The sequence below is a fragment of the Penicillium samsonianum genome (genome assembly GCF_028829775.1).
Source record: "Penicillium samsonianum strain IBT 33392 chromosome Unknown utg000003l_segment0_segment0, whole genome shotgun sequence".
NCBI classification, from domain to species: domain Eukaryota; kingdom Fungi; phylum Ascomycota; class Eurotiomycetes; order Eurotiales; family Aspergillaceae; genus Penicillium; species Penicillium samsonianum.
The window spans coordinates 1,708,193-1,726,443 of NW_026643261.1; the positions used below are offsets into that span (position 1 = coordinate 1,708,193).

Below are 18,251 nucleotides of genomic sequence, written 5' to 3' on the forward strand. Positions count from 1 at the left end.
CATAGAGCCCAAGGGTATTCAATATCTATACACGTCACAAATTGCATGGCACCGATGCAATTGGACAACTAACCACCCAAAAGGCCTCCCAAGAATCGGCCCAGCTCTTTCACAAGAGCATCATCAACTCCCTCGGTCTCACCAAGACCCTGCTTTAGGATCTCGGTCCACCGGGCGAAGGTAATCTCATGCAGCTTCTGTCCGTTTAGTGCTGAATGGACGCGACTGGCTTGGTCAGATGCGGTGGACTCGTCAGGTGAGACAGAGATGTGGCTTTCGACGATAGCGCCATGCTGCAGACGGAGGAATGCACGAGTACTTGAGGGGAGCGAGGAGGGCAATGGCGGCCGTTCACGGGGGTCTTCCTCGATGGGGTACGTTGAGAAAGTGAACCGCGGTGTTTGGGTATACTTCCACTCCAATGAGCGCAATTCGGCAATTCCTTTCCCAATGGCAGGTACCTGCTCGCCTTGCACTTCTCCCACTGTACCAGCTACCCAAGAATCTCCAGCAAAGACTTCAGGCTCATTGGCATGAGCACGCTGGGCCCTGAGAACAGCATCAGGATGTACCTCGTAGAGCCGAGCAAACTGCTCGATCACACTCTCAACCACGCCCTGCATGGAAAAGAACGAGTCGGCCAACGCGGCCGAGACATTTCCGACCGGGGAACGAACGCTTTCAACACCCTTGGCCAGGATATACTGGCGGGCGGATGATCGCAGGTACCGGCCAAGATCATGAATATTCGGGGAATCGAGCAAGCAAGTGCCGTGATGGAGGGCCCGGTGTCGAGTGAGCTTAAACGCAGAGCCAGAGACCTTGCGTGTCAGAGGCTCGTTGGGATCATTTTGCATTTCCTCTGCTCGGGCCATGACAATATCATGCCGGTCATTGACACTAGTATTGGTAGCCCCGACCTGATGAAGTGCGCGCACCACCATCTCGGCATGCTTGTCGCGCGTAAACGAGGTACGCGGGCATATAACACTGTAATTCAAGTTTCCTTCATCGTGAAAGACAGCTCCGCCACCTGACCGCCGACGCACGAATACGGCAGCTTCGTCTTCTCCAGTCGTGCCGTTCCTGCGGTCATTATGAAGTGCGCGGAGATCTGTCTCAAGCCATGGGTTCTGGTTGCGACCAATGACTACACATGGTCGATTGGCATAAAGAAACAGAATGCTAGACTCTGCTGGGGCATTTTCTAGTAGGAAGTGCTCGATCGAAAGGTTCACATAGGGATCTGTTGATAGCGATTGGTAGATCTGGTGTAAAGAGGAGGGACGGCTGGCGAGCTCGGCGAATTGGTGAGCGGGATATGATGAATTATGGCGGATCCAGCCATGCTTCAGTGGGTTAGTCCAAAGTGCCGAAGACGAGGAACATCCTCGAAGGGCGAGCATTGGAGCAAGGGTGGACGAAGTTATTGATCGCATCACGAAAGTTATGGGCCGATAGTCGGTTGCGCTAGTCCCAGATAGGAATCTCAGCGATGAGTCGATTTCCAATTTACTTTTTTCTACTTGCGGTCAGTCATCACCCTTGTTCTCTCTTCATTCCACTGTTTTTATTGATTTCGGGGTTTTTCAAATTATAATCTTCCTTCAATACTTTGCGACCATCTTTGAACGCCCATCATGTCGACGTGGGGTCAATATTTCCGTGTCACCACGTAAGTTGCCCACCCCTCGTCACAGACATCGCTGCTAACACCCACAATTCAGTTATGGCGAGTCTCACTGTCGCTCCGTCGGCTGCATCGTCGACGGATGTCCTCCGGGCCTAGAAATCACCGAGTCCGACATTCAGCCCCAAATGACCCGGCGCCGTCCCGGCCAAAGCGCCCTCACTACCCCGCGGGACGAGAAGGACCGAGTCGAGATCCAGTCAGGCACAGAGTTCGGCATCACTCTGGGCACACCAATTGCCATGGTCGTCCGCAATGAGGACCAGCGTCCCAAGGACTACGGTGGCAGCACAATGGACCTGTACCCCCGCCCTAGCCACGCCGACTTGACCTATCTTCAGAAGTACGGCGTCAAGGCCAGCAGCGGCGGTGGTCGCAGCAGCGCCCGTGAGACAATTGGTACGTTATGTGTAACCATCAACATCATAAACGATTACTCTCGCTAACCAAATCCCAACAGGCCGTGTCGCCGCCGGCGCCATCGCCGAGAAGTTCCTCAGCCAGGCGCATAACATCGAAATCGTCGCCTTCGTCTCCTCCGTCGGCAATGAGCACCTCTTCCCCCCAACCCCCGAACACCCCTCCCCCTCCACGAACCCGGAGTTCCTTAAGCTGATCGAGACGATCGACCGCCAAACCGTCGACTCGTTCGCGCCCATCCGATGCCCGGAAACCGCCGCGGCTGAGCGCATGACCAAAGTCATCGAGAAGTTCCGCGACAACCACGACAGCATCGGTGGAACCGTAACATGCGTGATCCGCAACGTGCCAGTCGGACTGGGCGAGCCCTGCTTCGATAAGCTTGAGGCCAAGCTCGGCCACGCGATGCTCAGTATCCCCGCAACCAAGGGTTTCGAGATCGGCTCCGGTTTCGGCGGCTGCGAGGTCCCCGGCTCAATTCACAACGACCCCTTCATCGTCGACCAGGCCGCAGACAGCCCCCGCCTCACTACCAAGACTAACAACTCTGGCGGTATCCAGGGTGGTATCTCCAACGGCGCGTCCATCTACTTCCGCGTCGCGTTCAAGCCCGCTGCTACTATCGGCCAGGCGCAGACCACTACTACTTACGATGGTGAGGAGGGTGTCCTAGAGGCCAAGGGTCGTCATGATCCTTGTGTTACCCCCCGTGCTGTCCCTATCGTTGAGGCTATGTCGTCGCTGGTTATCATGGATGCACTCATGGCTCAGTATGCCCGCGAGGGCGCCAAGAACTTGCTTCCCCGGAAGCCTCAGACTATTCCTACCCATCCTACTACCGCGCCCAACGGTGCTCCTTCGTCGTAAACGGATGGGAATCTGACAGGTTATATTAAAATATTATACGCAAGCGTCATTAAGAAGGGTCATGTCTGTGTCTATATATTTCTTTGATCTATCATGGAGCTACAAAAGTGTTATATAGATGCCGTATTCAGAATTTACCAATTTCGGGTGAACCTACATCCTCGTCTTCTACGAAATTCCCAGCGAGGAAACTGTGTGAGTACTGTGGTTACACTTTCAAAGATCCAATAAGCCTCAAAGCAAGACATCAATTTTGGATTCGCTACCTAACCCAACAAGCGCTTGCTTCGCAGCGAAGAAGCATGAAAAAAAGGGAAAACATCGATTCATCAGGACAATCATCTCATCTCAGAACGGCATCAAAACATCGCTGTGGATATCAAAACGACAGAAAACAGCAACCACCCACAAAGAAGGTGTGACAAAAAGTAAAGACTCCAATCGAGAAAACGGCAAACGAAAACTCGCCCGCCGAAGTTGTGTACAAACGACGCAATGCAATGCAACACCACACACATCCAAGTGTCTCTCATAGACGCAGACACAACAGACTAGGCTCACCCAGCGAGAAAAAAAAAAGGCAGGTGCAAAAGAACAAGTGAGAAGATAAAATCAAAAAAAAAAGAACAAGACAATCAGCAGAAGAGAAAAAAAACCCTAGATCTCAGATCTAGGTACTAACCCTCCGGTTACCAGTACCCCAACTAACAGAGCGCTCAGACATATTATCAATATCGCCAGCGGTAGCATTAACGACACGGAGTTTCTCTCGAGGAACAGTAAAAGTCGTCTGGACTCGTCGGCCCTCGGCAGCACCCTCCAGGTCCCAATCATAGACATCTTCCTCGTCATCGCCGAAGCCAGCTTCGTTACCCAGGTATCCCGGTGCGCCAATGAAAAGGTCATCGCGTGTAGACCGGGCGGTGTTAAACACATCGTCTGAGACTCGCTTGCGCGCGTTCCAGTCTTTGGCGCCCTGCTTGCGGCGGAATAACTCTGCCGAAGCGCTGACTGCTCGGCGCGGCGTGCTGGGTGTCGAGCCTGTGGATTGTTGACCGGATCCGAGCAGCGTGCTGCGGCGGTCAATGCCGGAGGCGCGGTGCGCTGTGCTAGTGGTACTAGCACTGGAGTATAGCTGGCTGTCGGGGCTGCGGCGGGTCATAGTTAGGGCTCGGCGCATGGTGTTCATTACCCAGTCGGAGGCTTTGGGTTTGGATTCCCGGGGCAGTTTTGAGGGTGATGAGGGTGTGGTCGGGTCAAGGGCGTCGAAGAGGAGGGACTCGTTCTCTGACTGGCGGTGCGACATGTTTGTCTGGGCTGTAGAGTAGGAATCCGCTGAGGCTGATTTCTCTGAGGGTGCTACGCCGTCTGGGTCGCTGTGTGTTGAGGCTGCGGCGAGATATTCCAGTGACTGGCGCCCACTGCCCCAGCTCAGAGGTCGATCGACGAGAATGCCTCGTGCTTGGTTGACCTTGCCTACAGGCTGGGAGGGCGCAAAGGAGAAGGCTGAGTTGTCTGATAGATTGGTGGTTGTTCGTTCGGTTTTTGTCGGGGATTCGGCATCCACAGATCCAATATCCTTTCGCCGGCTGTAGAAAGGACCTAGCCCAACGCCGAAGATGGTGCTGCGAGGAGTTGCGTAGGGAGTATCCGAGAAGGGATCTTCGGGCTCCGTCGTCTTAACCGTGGGTCCTGTTCCAGCTGGGATGGTTGCCATGAGATGTTCGCGGAAGACTGCTTCGTCTTCCTCGCGTTCATCAATAGGGTGGATATCACCAGTAGCATCACTGCGCCGGTATTCACTGTTTCGATATGAGAATGGCCTACTGCTCACTGGAGGTATCACAAGGGGTCGGCTATTCTTGGCTGGACTGGGAGGGTCCATCAACAGCCCAGTCCTCTCCGCCGTGCCTTCGCCCTGGTCCTTCCAGTTGGGTCGTGTTGCCTGGCTGCTATTTTCGGACCAAGGATAGATGGAGGAATCCCTTTTTCCGCTCATTCTAGAACTCCGGATACTGCTTGCTTGAGTCGGACAATCTCGAGCCCAAAAGTGAGCTCGTTCTGCCCCCAAAGCAAGGTCCCGTAGCTGTGAATCTCGCTTGCTCTTTACGCGGCGCTTTCGATGGTAGTTCCACCCACACAAAACGATGGCCATGGCAGCGGGGCATCCAATGCCTAGTCCAACCCCCAAGCCGGCTTTTTGGGATGATGAAAGCTTACCAGAACGGGGGGAAGAATTCGAGAAACTGGCTGCAGGATTTCTGTAGGAAGTGACCCAACTGCTCGAAGTCACATTGTAGAGATAGACCTGCGAGTTGGATTGTGCAGTCGCCGAGGCCCGTTTCGATGATGGTTTCGGGATATTGTAGCCCCCAGAAATCATCATCACGCCCCCAGGGAGCATTGCCGCTCCATGTCCAAAGATGCCAGCACCCTCGGCGATTCCTAATCGTTCGGAAGAGGGTGCTGTCCAAATCCATTCGGTGGCTCCGCCAAACCCTTCCGCAAGATCCAAAACTGCAAACTGCGGCTCAGCAGGGACAGTCATATCGCCCACCCAGCCTCCAAATACAAAGACTTTATTGCCATCTTCCGAGAGAACCGCGGTGTGACCGGAGCGCGGCTCAATAGAAACCGTATCCCGAACAGTCAGCTCAGTCTTTGGCGTCGAATTCGAGATTGCAGAAACAAAGCTCCAGCTCTGCTGCGGCAGCGAGAAAATGGCAAGTTGCGACATGTTAAGGAACGCCTGCCTAGTATGACCACCAATAAACAAAAAGTCCTGTTGTTTCCCCGTAAAACCGGCAGCATAGGTAGGCTGTAGTGGCACGACGGCCATTCCAGCTTCAGCGACAGGCGGTGCGCGCTTGCCAGTAGTGGCAGCGGTGAACTTGGTATTGTAGTAAGGATTCGGCCCTAAGACGACCGTTGACTGGGAGTAGTTGGCTGCCGAGACCCATGTTTCGTCCGTGCTGTTCGCGAATGGACACATCCCACCAAAAGCGTACATGGAGCTCTCACTTTCGTGGCGGGATGACGAATACGTGAACCCCGCCGCCAGGTAGTTCGGTGCGGTGTTTACGTCGCTTGTGGTGACTGGCAGTCTATCCCAAGTCCCATTGCCGACTGAGCTTTTGCTGTTTGGGTGGAACTGCCATAGTACCGGATTATCGAATGCGCTGTGGCAGTTGCCCGAGTAGACTGTGATCAGCCCTTGGTCATTGATGGCGGAGACGAAACTTGAGTTCTGATCAGAACTGTTGAACGGCGTGCTCTTTAGCAGGGTTTGATATGATAGTTTATCGGCATCGATACTGCTGGACAGGTTGAGAGAGACGAACTCGGTTTCACCGGTGGAGCTAGGTCGGAGGATGTATGCGATGGAGTCATTGTGTTGTGGGGAAAGGAAGATGGAGGACGGGGTGTATGGAATTGCAGTAGAGGGGCCAACTAGCGCAAGAAGCGCAAGCAAGAGTGCCTTTGCCTTTTGATGCTTCATGCTGTTTGCGATCTGAGACAATCAGAAGCAGGGATACATGCCAGGATCGGCGAGCATGGCATGCCACGCGAAGAAGAGACTCTATTTTGGGACAGTGCAATGTAGATATGTAGATATTAAATTTGACAGGTGTTAACATCAACGTCAAAACAGTAATGTAAAGGTAGAGAGGCAAAGAGATATTGAAGGGGTAGCATTGTAGTTCAGTAAACAAATTTATGATCAGACCTGGGCCTCGCCTCCTCTCTCTATATTACCAGACCAATCATTAAGAGTACCAAGAATCACCATCATTAATCCGACTTTATTTGCTCGCACTAAACAAAGAAAGAGGGAACTTAATGTATTGCCGAGAGCCAGATCCACGTTGGATCAACCTCGTTGCCCGGCAACGACGGGTGATTGCGTGTTTTTATGAACTTTTTAGGGTACATTAATTAACATTCCCTATGCAACGCATAGTACATATCAAGCCATGGTACATCAGGCAGTAACATTAAACTTGATTTCCTTGATTTCCTTAATTTCCTTAATTAACTTGATTAACTCGATTACCTTAATCTTGGAATCCTTTTCCTGACGTTATCAAGATTCCCCAAGTGGGCCTGCAATAGAGCGGATATCAGATATGTTTCAGAGCATAAACATAAATTCAATCTTGACAACTACTACCTTAAAAGTGCTTGTTCTCAATTTACTCAGCCTTTGAAGTAAACAGTTTATAATTACTTCTTGCACATAAATGCTCCATGAATCTATCCGGCCAAACACCGGGATTTCTCACTGCCCTTGTTCAATACGATCACAGAACATCATGCGATCTGCACAAGACATGCATTGTTCCCGAAACATCTAAACTGCTTTAGTCGCCTCTAGAACCTAAAAATGGGGCTGACTTTTAGAGAGGCTTTTCCTTCATTGGAATATTTGCTGACGATCGTAACGGTTACGGCCAACCGCAACTTTGAACGTTGCTTCCGATATTGCCAAGTTGGGCACGCTAGGTGCTTGCCTATTCTGAGATATGCTGTACCAAATCATTAGAGAAAATGTTTGGAAACTGAAAAGGGGCTAGAAGACTCTTGTAAAAATAGCTTCGCTTAAGGGAGACGTTCTAGATGGGGTATACTTCTTGGATATAGAGACTAGGACGATGTAAAAATTTAGGTAAGAAGCTCCAATTTCCCCATTGAGGCGGAGGTTGTAAACGAATGTATAACTCCAGGGGAGAGACATGGATGCCTTTCTCATAATCCTAACGTTTGGAAGTTTGAAGTTCATTTGATTTTTTTTTACCGCACAACTAAAGGGTAGCTGGGCCTAAACTTGCCAGCTGCGAACCCCATGCCACGCGATGATAAAGTGATCACCCTATTCATCGGGCTGATGGTGGGCGGATCGACCTCCTTTCCGGCCTGCTTCTCTGGCTCTCGGACTTCCTGGCTCGAATTTTCCACGTGAAGCGTGACCGCCCTTCGAGGCAATGTCCCTCTTTAGAGAGTTATGAGTTTGCTATATCAGAATAGATAGAAACTACTTGTACTAACCTGCTTGTTGGCATCCATAGAAGCGAATCCGCTGTGGTGGCTAGACTGTCCACCCTTTCGAGCAATATTCTCGACCTCTTCGTGAGGTCGGTTGTGGAAATTACCGGGGTTGGGGTTGTCGACCATTGTGATATGTACAGAGTAGTATTATGTGATTGTAAATAGTTTGAAGTATTGGAATATACAATTCTAGGTCAAATTCACTACATATTTATATTAATTATGCTTGAGGCGTTCTTTGACAGAGGCGATGTCACCTTGACGTCTATTCAACCCCGGTTTACTATATTTGCCTCACACTGAAACCTTTCCCATGGCCTCACAACGATCCATCCGGGGGAGTTTCAAGGAACATTACCAACACCATAAGAAGGGAATGTCGGTGCCAAGTTCTACGGATCTGGTATGTCTAGGTCGCCAAAACCAGCATGGCAGATGAATATGGAGAATATGACGTCGAACGTAGACAGTGGCAAGGCCAACTTTGAGAGAAGTTAGGATTGACAACATGGCCAGTGAAGCTGTTTGTATTCTGCTGGTAATATGGATAAATGTAGGTGGGCTTAGGATGTAGGTTTTCTGGGTGTTTAAGGACACTATAAGCTAAGAAAATAATGGGCAACATTGAAATGAATGATAAATGTCATTGATACGCTCGGCAGAAGCACTACAGAGAAGATTCGATCTAGGCGATTCATCGCTTGCACGAGTCCGCCAGGGTGTCTCGCGCCTTTCCAGTCACAATACCAATTGAACCTGACTTCTAGATCGACTCAGGCCCACAGAAGTCAATGGAAGGAAGGCAAGAGGTACTAGGGTAAAACATGTGTGATTGCCCATACCCAAACCTTGGAAGCCCAATATTTGTGTTTACGTCGATTTTCGTCACGTCGCCGTAATTGTGGATTGTATGTCATCTACCAAATCCGTGGATCACCGCCTCAACCCAGAGTAACTAATAAACCAACCTTAACTTATAAAGTATACGATAGTGAAAACAAATTAACAGCATTTTAAGTATACAATGTCCGGAAAGCAGTTCCAATATAATGCACACAGCCTGCAAGGCTCATACCAGCGAATTTTATTTCGTAGAGGGATTAGGCATCCCCGAAGTATCAGGCCATTTACGGAAGAGGTCAGCCAGATGATCGATTGGCGCCGTTAGAAGCCCCACAACTGTCTCATACGGAGGCTTGTCTGGTGCACTGGGGTGAGAACGCGAAGGGACGAACATCTTCGTTCGGCCAAAGCTCTTAGAACAGCTCTCACTATCCTCTTGGGACAAGGCTTCCTCCAGTCTAGGCAAATCGTCACTCTCCTCCTCTTTAACATGCTCAGAAAGGTTCTCCATCAGCTGCCTGATAGTAGGAATAAATTGCGTGTCTGATGGTGTCATGTTTTGGAACGCCTTCAGTTGCTTTTTAACCTAGGCCCATCACATCACGTCAGCACCATGATAGGCCCCGGGGTAGCAGAAGAGTTTGAACTTACTTCCAGATGTTGGCTACGGTCCTTCTTGGCCATTTCTATGCCATCAGAGAGCAGTTTCTCAAAGAGAGGATAAACAACAAGCTCTTCTCCAATGGAGTGTCGAGCTAGTTCCCAGGTAAACAGGTTCTGGAAGCGGGTCTGTTCATCCTCGTCCTTGGAGGTAATTATCTTGCCATAATATGATTCAATCTCCCGGTGATCTTTTTTGATGGTGTCAATGATTCGGGGTGTCATGGCGATAGGTGAAGTCGCAATTCCACGTCTCTGAGCAACGCGTGACACGAGTTGACTGAAGGGAAGGGTTCTAGAAGAACGAAGAGCGAAAGTCATTATGGCCTTCGAAGGGGAGATTCAGGACAGCAACATCAGCAGGCTGGAACCTGGCCTCCTTATACCATACGTGATTGTAATAATAGGTAATGCAGCAAGTCCTCATTTGTCTATCTGCGCGCTAGATCATACTGACGTGAAGTAAATGCATGTAGTATAGTAATGGAAGATATGATGTTAGCTGGCATCGTGCTAGCAGGCTATTCCCGAAAGTGATAGATAGATCTTACGTCTAATGGGTGTAATGGGTATCATGTCACATTTCTAGAATGCTAGGAGCTCATATGATCTTGGCTATTTATGATATCATAGTGTCCTTACTTTGTGGCCACAAAACTCAATATCAATTTCTGCGGCAAAGCTACTTTGGACTGATCTATCCGTCATGTTTGAATCATTAATGGGCTGTCGTAGCCGCTAAGTACAGAATGCCAGCTACGAATAAGCGCCTGTTAACTAGTGCTTCAGACACAAAGGCAACCTTGGAAGTTATAGAAAAGTCTCTTACACAAAGTATGCTTTTTTCCCTTTTTCTGCCGTCTAGCTAACAAACTGAGAAGGAGGAGAAAATATTTATGAAAACAGACATCTAAAAAGACTAACTGAGAAGACTAACTGAGAAGAATATGAGAAGACCTCAAAAAAGACCACCAAAAAGACATCTAAAAGACCATCTGAGAATATCACCATATAAAAGACTACCAAAAAAGACTCGACACGGCCGGATAAGCGACCGACTATTATTGTCATACATCAATCAGGACCGCGCGTCTATGGACGACATGACTGCTGCTAGGCGACCGATTTCGGGCATAATAAGAGCAAGTGCACGTGTGTAAGCAATACTTTCTAGGTCGTTAGGTGACTTTTGCCCTTTAACAAAACCTTCTAGTTTCTCCTATCACGAACCCATTAGGTCAAATAATTTGTGAGAGCTGAAAGGCGAAGGCGAGTGTAAAAGTTCCTAAATCAGAGCAGAATCTAATTTGCATGCCGAAGCTGATTCTTGTTATCGCGTTTTGTACCAGTCAACCGACTGAAACAACCGTCGAAGCTATGCTTTACAAAACGGAACACCACCATAACCACAGAATTACATTTGTGTATATATGTCTGACTATAAACGGGAAGTCCACTCTAAGCGTAGACTATGTTTAACAGTCCCGATGGAGCTGGCAGTGTAAGCAAGTAACTATCTCGCTTATTGAAGGCACCCAAAACGGGACCCGTGCATGGAAGAATGCTCAAACAGACCCGAGCTCAGCGGCTACCATCGTCAGTCACCGGCTTTTCGGGGTGCTGAGAGTCAGGAGTACGAGAGGCGAAGGGAAAAGCAAACATAAGTGGAAAGGTTAGTCGACTTCAGCCAGTCGATCTCTACGAGTAAGTGTGATCGGTGGACAGGTGGTTTAGCCTTGTTCGGCAACGATAGGCAACTATCCAATACTTTGTGATCGTGCACTTTGCCTTCATATGGGCTATAAACGGGGGTCCAAGACAAGAGAGTCGCCACTTGTGGACTTGTGTACAATCACATGTGGAAATCATGGATTCAAAGGTATCAACAAGGCTATTCCAGTTTGTGAGTATTAAATACCAAACACACCTTTGATGCTTACTCCAAAATCAAAACATTACAGAGTAGATATCAACTGAGCGCAATAATCTAAATCAAAGCAAATCGCACCATGCCTGCACATAAACACCATACGCGATAGCGCCGGTGTCCAATTTCCGGTGTTCAGCACAGCCAAATTGCAAATCCGGCTCGACGTTAATAGAGAGTAATAAGGGACTAGGGCGTGCACACGCCCGGGACTCAATCAGAGACAGAGAGCGAACCCCACCCTTACCCCTTTCGTCACACAGCAGGATCAACACGAGCAATTTACCTCAATAAGTATCAGCGCAGATCCCGAATTGGATGAGGGATATGGAATTGGGAATAGTATTGCGCCTCACGGTAAGCAGAGGCCATGCTCATCTTCGTGTGCTTTGGTCGCTTTTGCGGTGCAGGTGGCGCTCGGGGACTGTAGGTACTGTAGGTACATGCGTCCTAGAGAAAATCAAATGTATTGAACGTGGATGTGGAATAGAATGAAATAAAGACATGATATCATGCAGAATAAGATTATTAGTTTATTGAAATGGTCAAGGAATAGCCAACCACCCAGACAATTGCCTATGATGCTCCTGCCTCTAGGTCTTTAATAGGATTAGCTTGGTTTGGAATCGCCTGCATCGGCGCCGGAAATGGCTGCAGAGCGTGTTGTCTCGGATATCCAGGCCGAACTTCCACTGCGCGGGGAAAACTGTACAACAATTGTAGGAATGATTAGTATTCTTGCACGCTCTGCCCCTGTACTATAGGATGACTATGATTGCTAAGAATGCGGCATATAACCATTGATCAGCCATCTCCCCACTTCACATACGACAGCGAGGGCGACTGCTCGGGTCCACTCGGCTACGTCCTGAAGTGATGATGGGTTTCATCGGTGTACCTCCTAATGAACAGGCCAGTACGGAGTACACTAGTTCGATCAGGGCCTGGGGTAGAAAGACTACGAAGTATGCTCATTAAACCCCCGCGACCATCCTTGTCTAGTCTGCTTAGCCCCTTTTTCGCCAGTCGATCGAGTGACCCCCACGCCGTAGGTTGTGGGGATTGAGCGGAGAAATAACGTCTCTGGGTATCTCTGATTCTCGTGTACTCCGTAGGCTCGAGTTATAATGGAATATCATAACCTGAGAATGCAGATAGTACGGAGTATAAGTCGGCAAATTACCGATCATACTTGAGATTTACACGCCACCAGAAAACACGGCTAGCTGTGCCAATCACAGTATTAGTCCGGACATAAAGTGCCAGGATAATATGTAGTTTGAAACCTATACTCCGTACTAAAAGAGAAAGAAGGCTAATTAGGGGCCAGACCCCTATATGACGTCGAGTATACGGAGTAGTGCACAGACACTTTTTTAACGCACAGACAGCGGGTTCTCTTAATATTTCCTCCCCTAAAGAGCTTCATGCAGGACGCCTCCCGGAGACTGGAGGTATTCTGTAGTATTATAGTATTATATAGTGTTACAGTATATTATATCCATATATATCTATACTCATACCGATATATATATGCACAATAATAAGTCGGAGTGTACGGACCTCGGGAGCATCCAAGCCGAAAAGAGCAGAAGGTCCATCCATGGTCACATTTTTGCCTTTTCCCGGAGTCTTTCAACTGGTTGGGATGAACTACCCCCCAAAGAAAAGGAAAAAGCATCCTTGAAAATACCCATACAGGTTCCGGTATTGGGACCCAGCAGTTCGGGTAGAAGTTATGAGCTGAGCGGACTTGATACGATTGGAGGCAAAATGATATATAGCCAGGGCCGGGATAACATAGTCTACCCTATGCAGACTTTCTCAATGTCGGAGCCGAGGAAATCGCGTTCCAGGAAAATTAAGAAAAATAAGAATCATCACACGTTGGGCAACCATGGTCGGCCATTACCTTGACATGTTTCAAGATGGCTTCTAGTATAGGCTTTTTGCCTTGTTGCAACCTGTCAGGATCCATGGGAAATGTCAATTCTTCTATATATTATTGTAGGCTCTACGGGTGAGTCCTAGACGTAAAGACCCAAGCCCAGTGGCAAATCCGCCACTGGAAAGAACATCAACTACATCTATATAATCTATAATGTATTTAGGAATAAAATAATATGTACTATCTAGTAGGAATATAAAGCTCTTAGATTAATCTGCAAACAGCCCGGAATTTCAGAGCTGACAGCCCCACTACTAGTATGGGTAAAACATGAAATTTGATATATTCAATTTCCAAAGTAAATCAATTAACAGATATAGCTTATCCTTATTTCTTTAACTGTTATTTTTGAGCTGCCATTATTTGGGCTTGAACAATCGACTTGCTATTAAATTTATTTTGGTTCTTGGCGTCCCGAACATCGCTCTGCCCTATTACCCACCCAACCTCCCCCTTCGACTCTTCAACTCTCCCCTCTTGTCTCGGTCTCTCTACACATCATTTTCTCTTTCCCTTTTTTTTTTTTAATTCTTACAGCTGCTTGGCTGTCTTGCCTTTCCTTTCCACTTTACTTTCGGATCTCTTATTCTTGATTGATTCCGATCTCGCTCCCCCCCTCCATCCCCGAGAACTGGCCATCCGAATGAGCCTAACCCCGAATTATTTATAGCATCTGTTGCAACGGCACTCCTTTTTTTGACTCAAAATCCCCACGTGTGGATGTGGGATCGTCCAAACCCTCGTGCAGTAGCAGGTCTACCTCGTGCCCTTCCCCCCCCAAGGCGACAACCCGCTGTCCGGTACACGGTTTCCGTTGCATAGTTGTCGCCATCCCTATTGACTTCACGAAAGTAATGCCGACCTGTTCGTGCGTGCCAACAGAGCTTTTTGTCAGCTCCCCTTGAACCAATCATTACGAGGGAAACCAAAAAAAAAGTGTCGAATTGGAGGATGTTCAACTAGGATGCTCAACTGCACTTTCGGCACAGCTGCCTCGGCCCACTCCCTTTGAAATAATATCACCAAAGAAGGAAGGGAATATGACGGAAATTCGGTCCTCGCAAGCTGGTCTGGAGGATCCGGATCAGCTGGCTCGGAATCGTCATGTCTCAAAAAATCACAAGCGGGATCCCAGCCGGTCCGACGAGTCACCGCAACTACCATCTGCGTCAAACGACCAAACCGAGTCTCACCCCCAACCCAAATCATCCGCGGAACAACCGTCCATTATCACCGATGTGTCGGAAGCTACCGCGACCTTCCGCCAGGCCTTCCCCGGCCTTTACGGTGCCCGGACCCCCTCGAATCGCTCGTCATCGAGTTCCCTACAAGCCCTCAACGAAGGTATTGTGGTCGATGTCCGATCGGAAAGTGGAAGCATTGGAAGGACCACTCGACGAGCCTCGAGACAATCGGATCATCAATTACCAGTTTACCCCGATCAGTCCTATGCCTCCCTCCAGTCTCAGGTACATCCCACCTGGCAACCACCCCACCTCGCAGAACCAGAACCGCTACCCAGACACTCCTATGCCCGTGGTATTCGTACCGCGGGTAACACTCCGCTGTCGAGCCCGGGGCTCTTCTCCATGAGACACTCGCGTTTGGGAACGCCATCTGCGTCGGACGATGACATCTCGGTGGGAAGCTCACTTCTCCATCCATCACACCTTCAGCCACCGAAAGAAACACACACCGCCGAAGTTGATCGCGACATGGTTACGGGAAACAAAACCATCAATCAGTATGAGATCCTCGAAGAGCTTGGACGTGGTGAACACGGCAAAGTGAAATTAGGCCAGCATGTTGCGACTAAGCAGAGAGTTGCCATCAAGATTGTCCAGCGGTACTCGACTCGCCGTCGGTTAGGCAAGTTGGGCAATCCAGAAGACAAAGTGAAGAAGGAGGTGGCTATTTTGAAGAAGGCGCGGCATCCAAACGTGGTCAGCCTGCTCGAAGTCATCGACGATCCGAATCGACAAAAGGTATACATCGTGCTGGAGTATGTCGAAAATGGCGAGATTGTCTGGCGCAAGAAGGGTCTACGAGAAATTGTCCACGTCGACAAGCTACGTCTTGAGCGGGAAAAGAATGGAATCCCAGACACTCCCGCGTTTTTGGAAGAGAGCCACCAATTTATTCGAACGGCTCAGCATCTGCGGCGGCAACGGGAAAGGGCTCGCGAGCGGATTGAAGCACAGGCTGCTGACGCCCAGCAAGGGCCAATCCCCGCTTGGAGTTTGGAGCACGGTGCGGAATCTTCAGATGAGGAGGATGATGAGTCCGGTATTCCCATCAGGAGGTCATCTAGCCGTTCTGTTGCAGTAACAGATGACTCAAGCCCATCCTTCACCCAGGACCCGTCTCTAACTGCCGTCGAGGGCAGCATGTACGGCGCCTATTCAGATTACCCGTTCGAACGACGTTCCAGCACTGCCTCGAGTAGCTTTGGTTATGCCCCCTCCGAACCCGAGTGGTCTGCAGAGGGCGATGACATGGCATTCGTTCCTTGTTTGACTATCGGTGAAACCCGCAGCGCATTCCGGGACTCGGTACTTGGCTTAGAATACCTCCACTACCAGGGTATCATCCACCGGGATATCAAACCGGCCAATTTACTCGTCACCAGCACTCATCGGGTGAAGATCTCTGATTTCGGTGTTTCCTACCTAGGACGCCCAATGCGGGACGAGGAAGAAGAGCAGGTGGGCGAGACCGATGCGACGGAGCTAGACGATGCCCGTGAATTGTCCAAGACTGTTGGTACTCCAGCCTTCTATGCCCCTGAATTATGTTATACCGGCGATGACTTTGTGGAAACCATTGGGTCGATCCCCAAGATCACTGGTGCGGTCGACGTTTGGTCGCTTGGTGTCACATTATACGGAATGATTTTTGGTCGCCTACCGTTTGTTTCGGATGATGGGTACAGCATGTTCCAGACCATCGTTAAGAAGGAAGTCTTTATTCCACGGAAGCGCCTTGTACCCGTGATGGATGAGGCGTCCGACTCCAACCAGTGGAACCTGAGAAATGACGATGAGCTCGTCTATGAGGATATCGACGATGAGCTATACGATCTGCTCATGCGTCTGTTGACCAAAGACCCCATCAAGAGAATCACCTTGAAAGAGATTAAACACCACCCTTGGACACTCCATGGTCTTCCCAACCCTCGAATTTGGATTGAGGAGACCGACCCTGGCTTCCAAAGTAAGGGTAAGCGAATTGAGGTCTCGAATGAAGAAGTTACAAGCGCTGTCAGCAAAGTCCCTTTCATTCAACGCGTTCGGTCCAATGTCGCCAAATGGTTTGGCAGCGGTCGATCGAAGGACAAGGAACCTCACAAGCGCACATCGAGCACAACACCGTCTACCGAGACCCTGTCCTCTGCTGCAAGTAACAGCACATTCGGGAAAACCTCCCGCGACAGTCGTCGGTCCAGTTTGCGAGGGGACGAGGAATTCTTCCGGCCGCTCAAATTTGGCAGTCAAGGACACCCGCTCGCCCAGAGCGTTACTGCAAGTCCGGTTGATGAAGGCGATTGGGCATCTTATTTCGATGCCGTGCAACCAGCTGCAGCAAAGCTTGCAGCTGCGACCAAGATTGCCCCTCCACGTCCTACCGTGACACCTCGACCTGGCCCTCCTCGTCGCGCAAAGTCCTCAATGTCTACAGCAGAATCCGCAAAGACGATCAAGCCATCCAGTTTCGATGTCCCATTGACTGCTCGGCCATTCTCCATCATCGAAGCCCTAGGACCGACCAACTTGGGTAATTTGTTCAGTGGGGCTACTCGGCGGGCATCACGAGGCAGTCGCAGTCGGCGCACTTCTCCGTCTGGCGAGTCGGGATCTCTGCATGGGGATGGAGAACGTCGCTCTGCTGAGCCTACCATCGCTGTCAGCAATGCGTCTGCCCATGGTCAAGTGCGCACTCCCGGCTTGTGGCATGAGGAGGAAAATCCTTCTGCCGAGCAATTGGCCCCTAGTCGTACGCACCGGCGCCATCGATCTTCGCAACTCGAGGATACATCACCTGCAGAATCTCTCAACCTTACAAGGGATGCACTCCTGCGCCGTAGACGGAGCGACATCGACGCAAATGAAGGCGGTACCTTGAGAGTTGACTACGCGATGTACTCTACCGAATCGCTCCTACTGCCTCCCATCACTCTACCTACCAACCAAGGATGTCCTGCTGACAACACCACCAATGGGTTGGCCACTTCCACCTCGGCCACTATCTCTTCCTCTTCTGCCGACGACTTCACTAGCGGCATGTCCCAGAGTGCCTCACACCCCAGCATTCCGTCGGTTGTCTCAAACGCATCGTCTCTGTCCGGTGATGGTTACTCGGTCAAGGGCAATGACTTGGACGAAGTACCCTCTATGCTCCGAACCGGAGAGACACTCAAACCACCTCGTCCGAGCTCGCCCCGGTCGTCCGAAGAGGACGAGTCGAGGTACTACTGCGATGACGAGGACGAGGATGAGTCGGAAGATGAAGGCCTTGTGATCGGAAAACGCAAGCCGCCTCCCAAGGCTGCTGCATCGGATATTCCGTCTCAGCTATCGAACTGAAATGTGGCCGGTCCCGATCAGTCCAGCCCAGTCCAGTCCAGTCCAGTCCAGTCCACCTCTACTCCGCCCGCCTACCACACCACCTTTACAACACTCACATTATCTACCACCACGTCCTTTATCCTTCGACGCTTCCTAACTATACCTAGTGAAGTTGTTGTATATCACCGAATTTCGTTTTGATTCTCTTTCCATTCCGGTTCCCGGCAGGCTGGTATCTGGAAATCGTTCCTAGAAATTGTTCCATACATTCTACATGGTCTGTAC

The 18,251-nt window shown here is 49.9% G+C and overlaps 6 protein-coding genes across 6 annotated transcripts; 2 read left to right on the forward strand and 4 right to left on the reverse strand.

Annotated features, from left to right (window-relative positions):
- Window positions 1–68: 68 nt before the first annotated feature.
- N7471_004222 (putative lipoate--protein ligase) lies at window positions 69–1,406 on the reverse strand (the record flags this gene model as incomplete). The annotated part of the gene is made up of 1 exon (XM_057276941.1): window positions 69–1,406. The coding sequence occupies one exon, from the start codon at window positions 1,404–1,406 to the stop codon at window positions 69–71; it is 1,338 nt and encodes a 445-aa protein (XP_057136551.1).
- Window positions 1,407–1,640: 234 nt separating this feature from the next.
- Window positions 1,641–2,977, forward strand: N7471_004223 (bifunctional chorismate synthase/riboflavin reductase [NAD(P)H] ARO2; the record flags this gene model as incomplete). The annotated part of the gene is made up of 3 exons (XM_057276942.1): window positions 1,641–1,675; window positions 1,728–2,089; window positions 2,151–2,977. The coding sequence occupies 3 exons, from the start codon at window positions 1,641–1,643 to the stop codon at window positions 2,975–2,977; spliced, it is 1,224 nt and encodes a 407-aa protein (XP_057136552.1).
- A 670-nt stretch (window positions 2,978–3,647) lies between these two features.
- On the reverse strand, window positions 3,648–6,476 carry N7471_004224 (uncharacterized protein; the record flags this gene model as incomplete). Its single annotated transcript, XM_057276943.1, has 1 exon — window positions 3,648–6,476. The coding sequence occupies one exon, from the start codon at window positions 6,474–6,476 to the stop codon at window positions 3,648–3,650; it is 2,829 nt and encodes a 942-aa protein (XP_057136553.1).
- Window positions 6,477–7,847: 1,371 nt separating this feature from the next.
- On the reverse strand, window positions 7,848–8,149 carry N7471_004225 (con-10 family general stress protein; the record flags this gene model as incomplete). The annotated part of the gene is made up of 2 exons (XM_057276944.1): window positions 7,848–7,967; window positions 8,024–8,149. The coding sequence occupies 2 exons, from the start codon at window positions 8,147–8,149 to the stop codon at window positions 7,848–7,850; spliced, it is 246 nt and encodes an 81-aa protein (XP_057136554.1).
- Window positions 8,150–9,107: 958 nt separating this feature from the next.
- N7471_004226 (uncharacterized protein) lies at window positions 9,108–9,751 on the reverse strand (the record flags this gene model as incomplete). The annotated part of the gene is made up of 2 exons (XM_057276945.1): window positions 9,108–9,452; window positions 9,518–9,751. 2 exons carry the CDS (start codon window positions 9,749–9,751, stop codon window positions 9,108–9,110), a joined length of 579 nt encoding a protein of 192 aa, XP_057136555.1.
- Window positions 9,752–14,441: 4,690 nt separating this feature from the next.
- On the forward strand, window positions 14,442–17,984 carry N7471_004227 (putative serine/threonine protein kinase; the record flags this gene model as incomplete). The annotated part of the gene is made up of 1 exon (XM_057276946.1): window positions 14,442–17,984. The coding sequence occupies one exon, from the start codon at window positions 14,442–14,444 to the stop codon at window positions 17,982–17,984; it is 3,543 nt and encodes a 1,180-aa protein (XP_057136556.1).
- Between the last annotated feature and the right edge of the window lie 267 nt (window positions 17,985–18,251).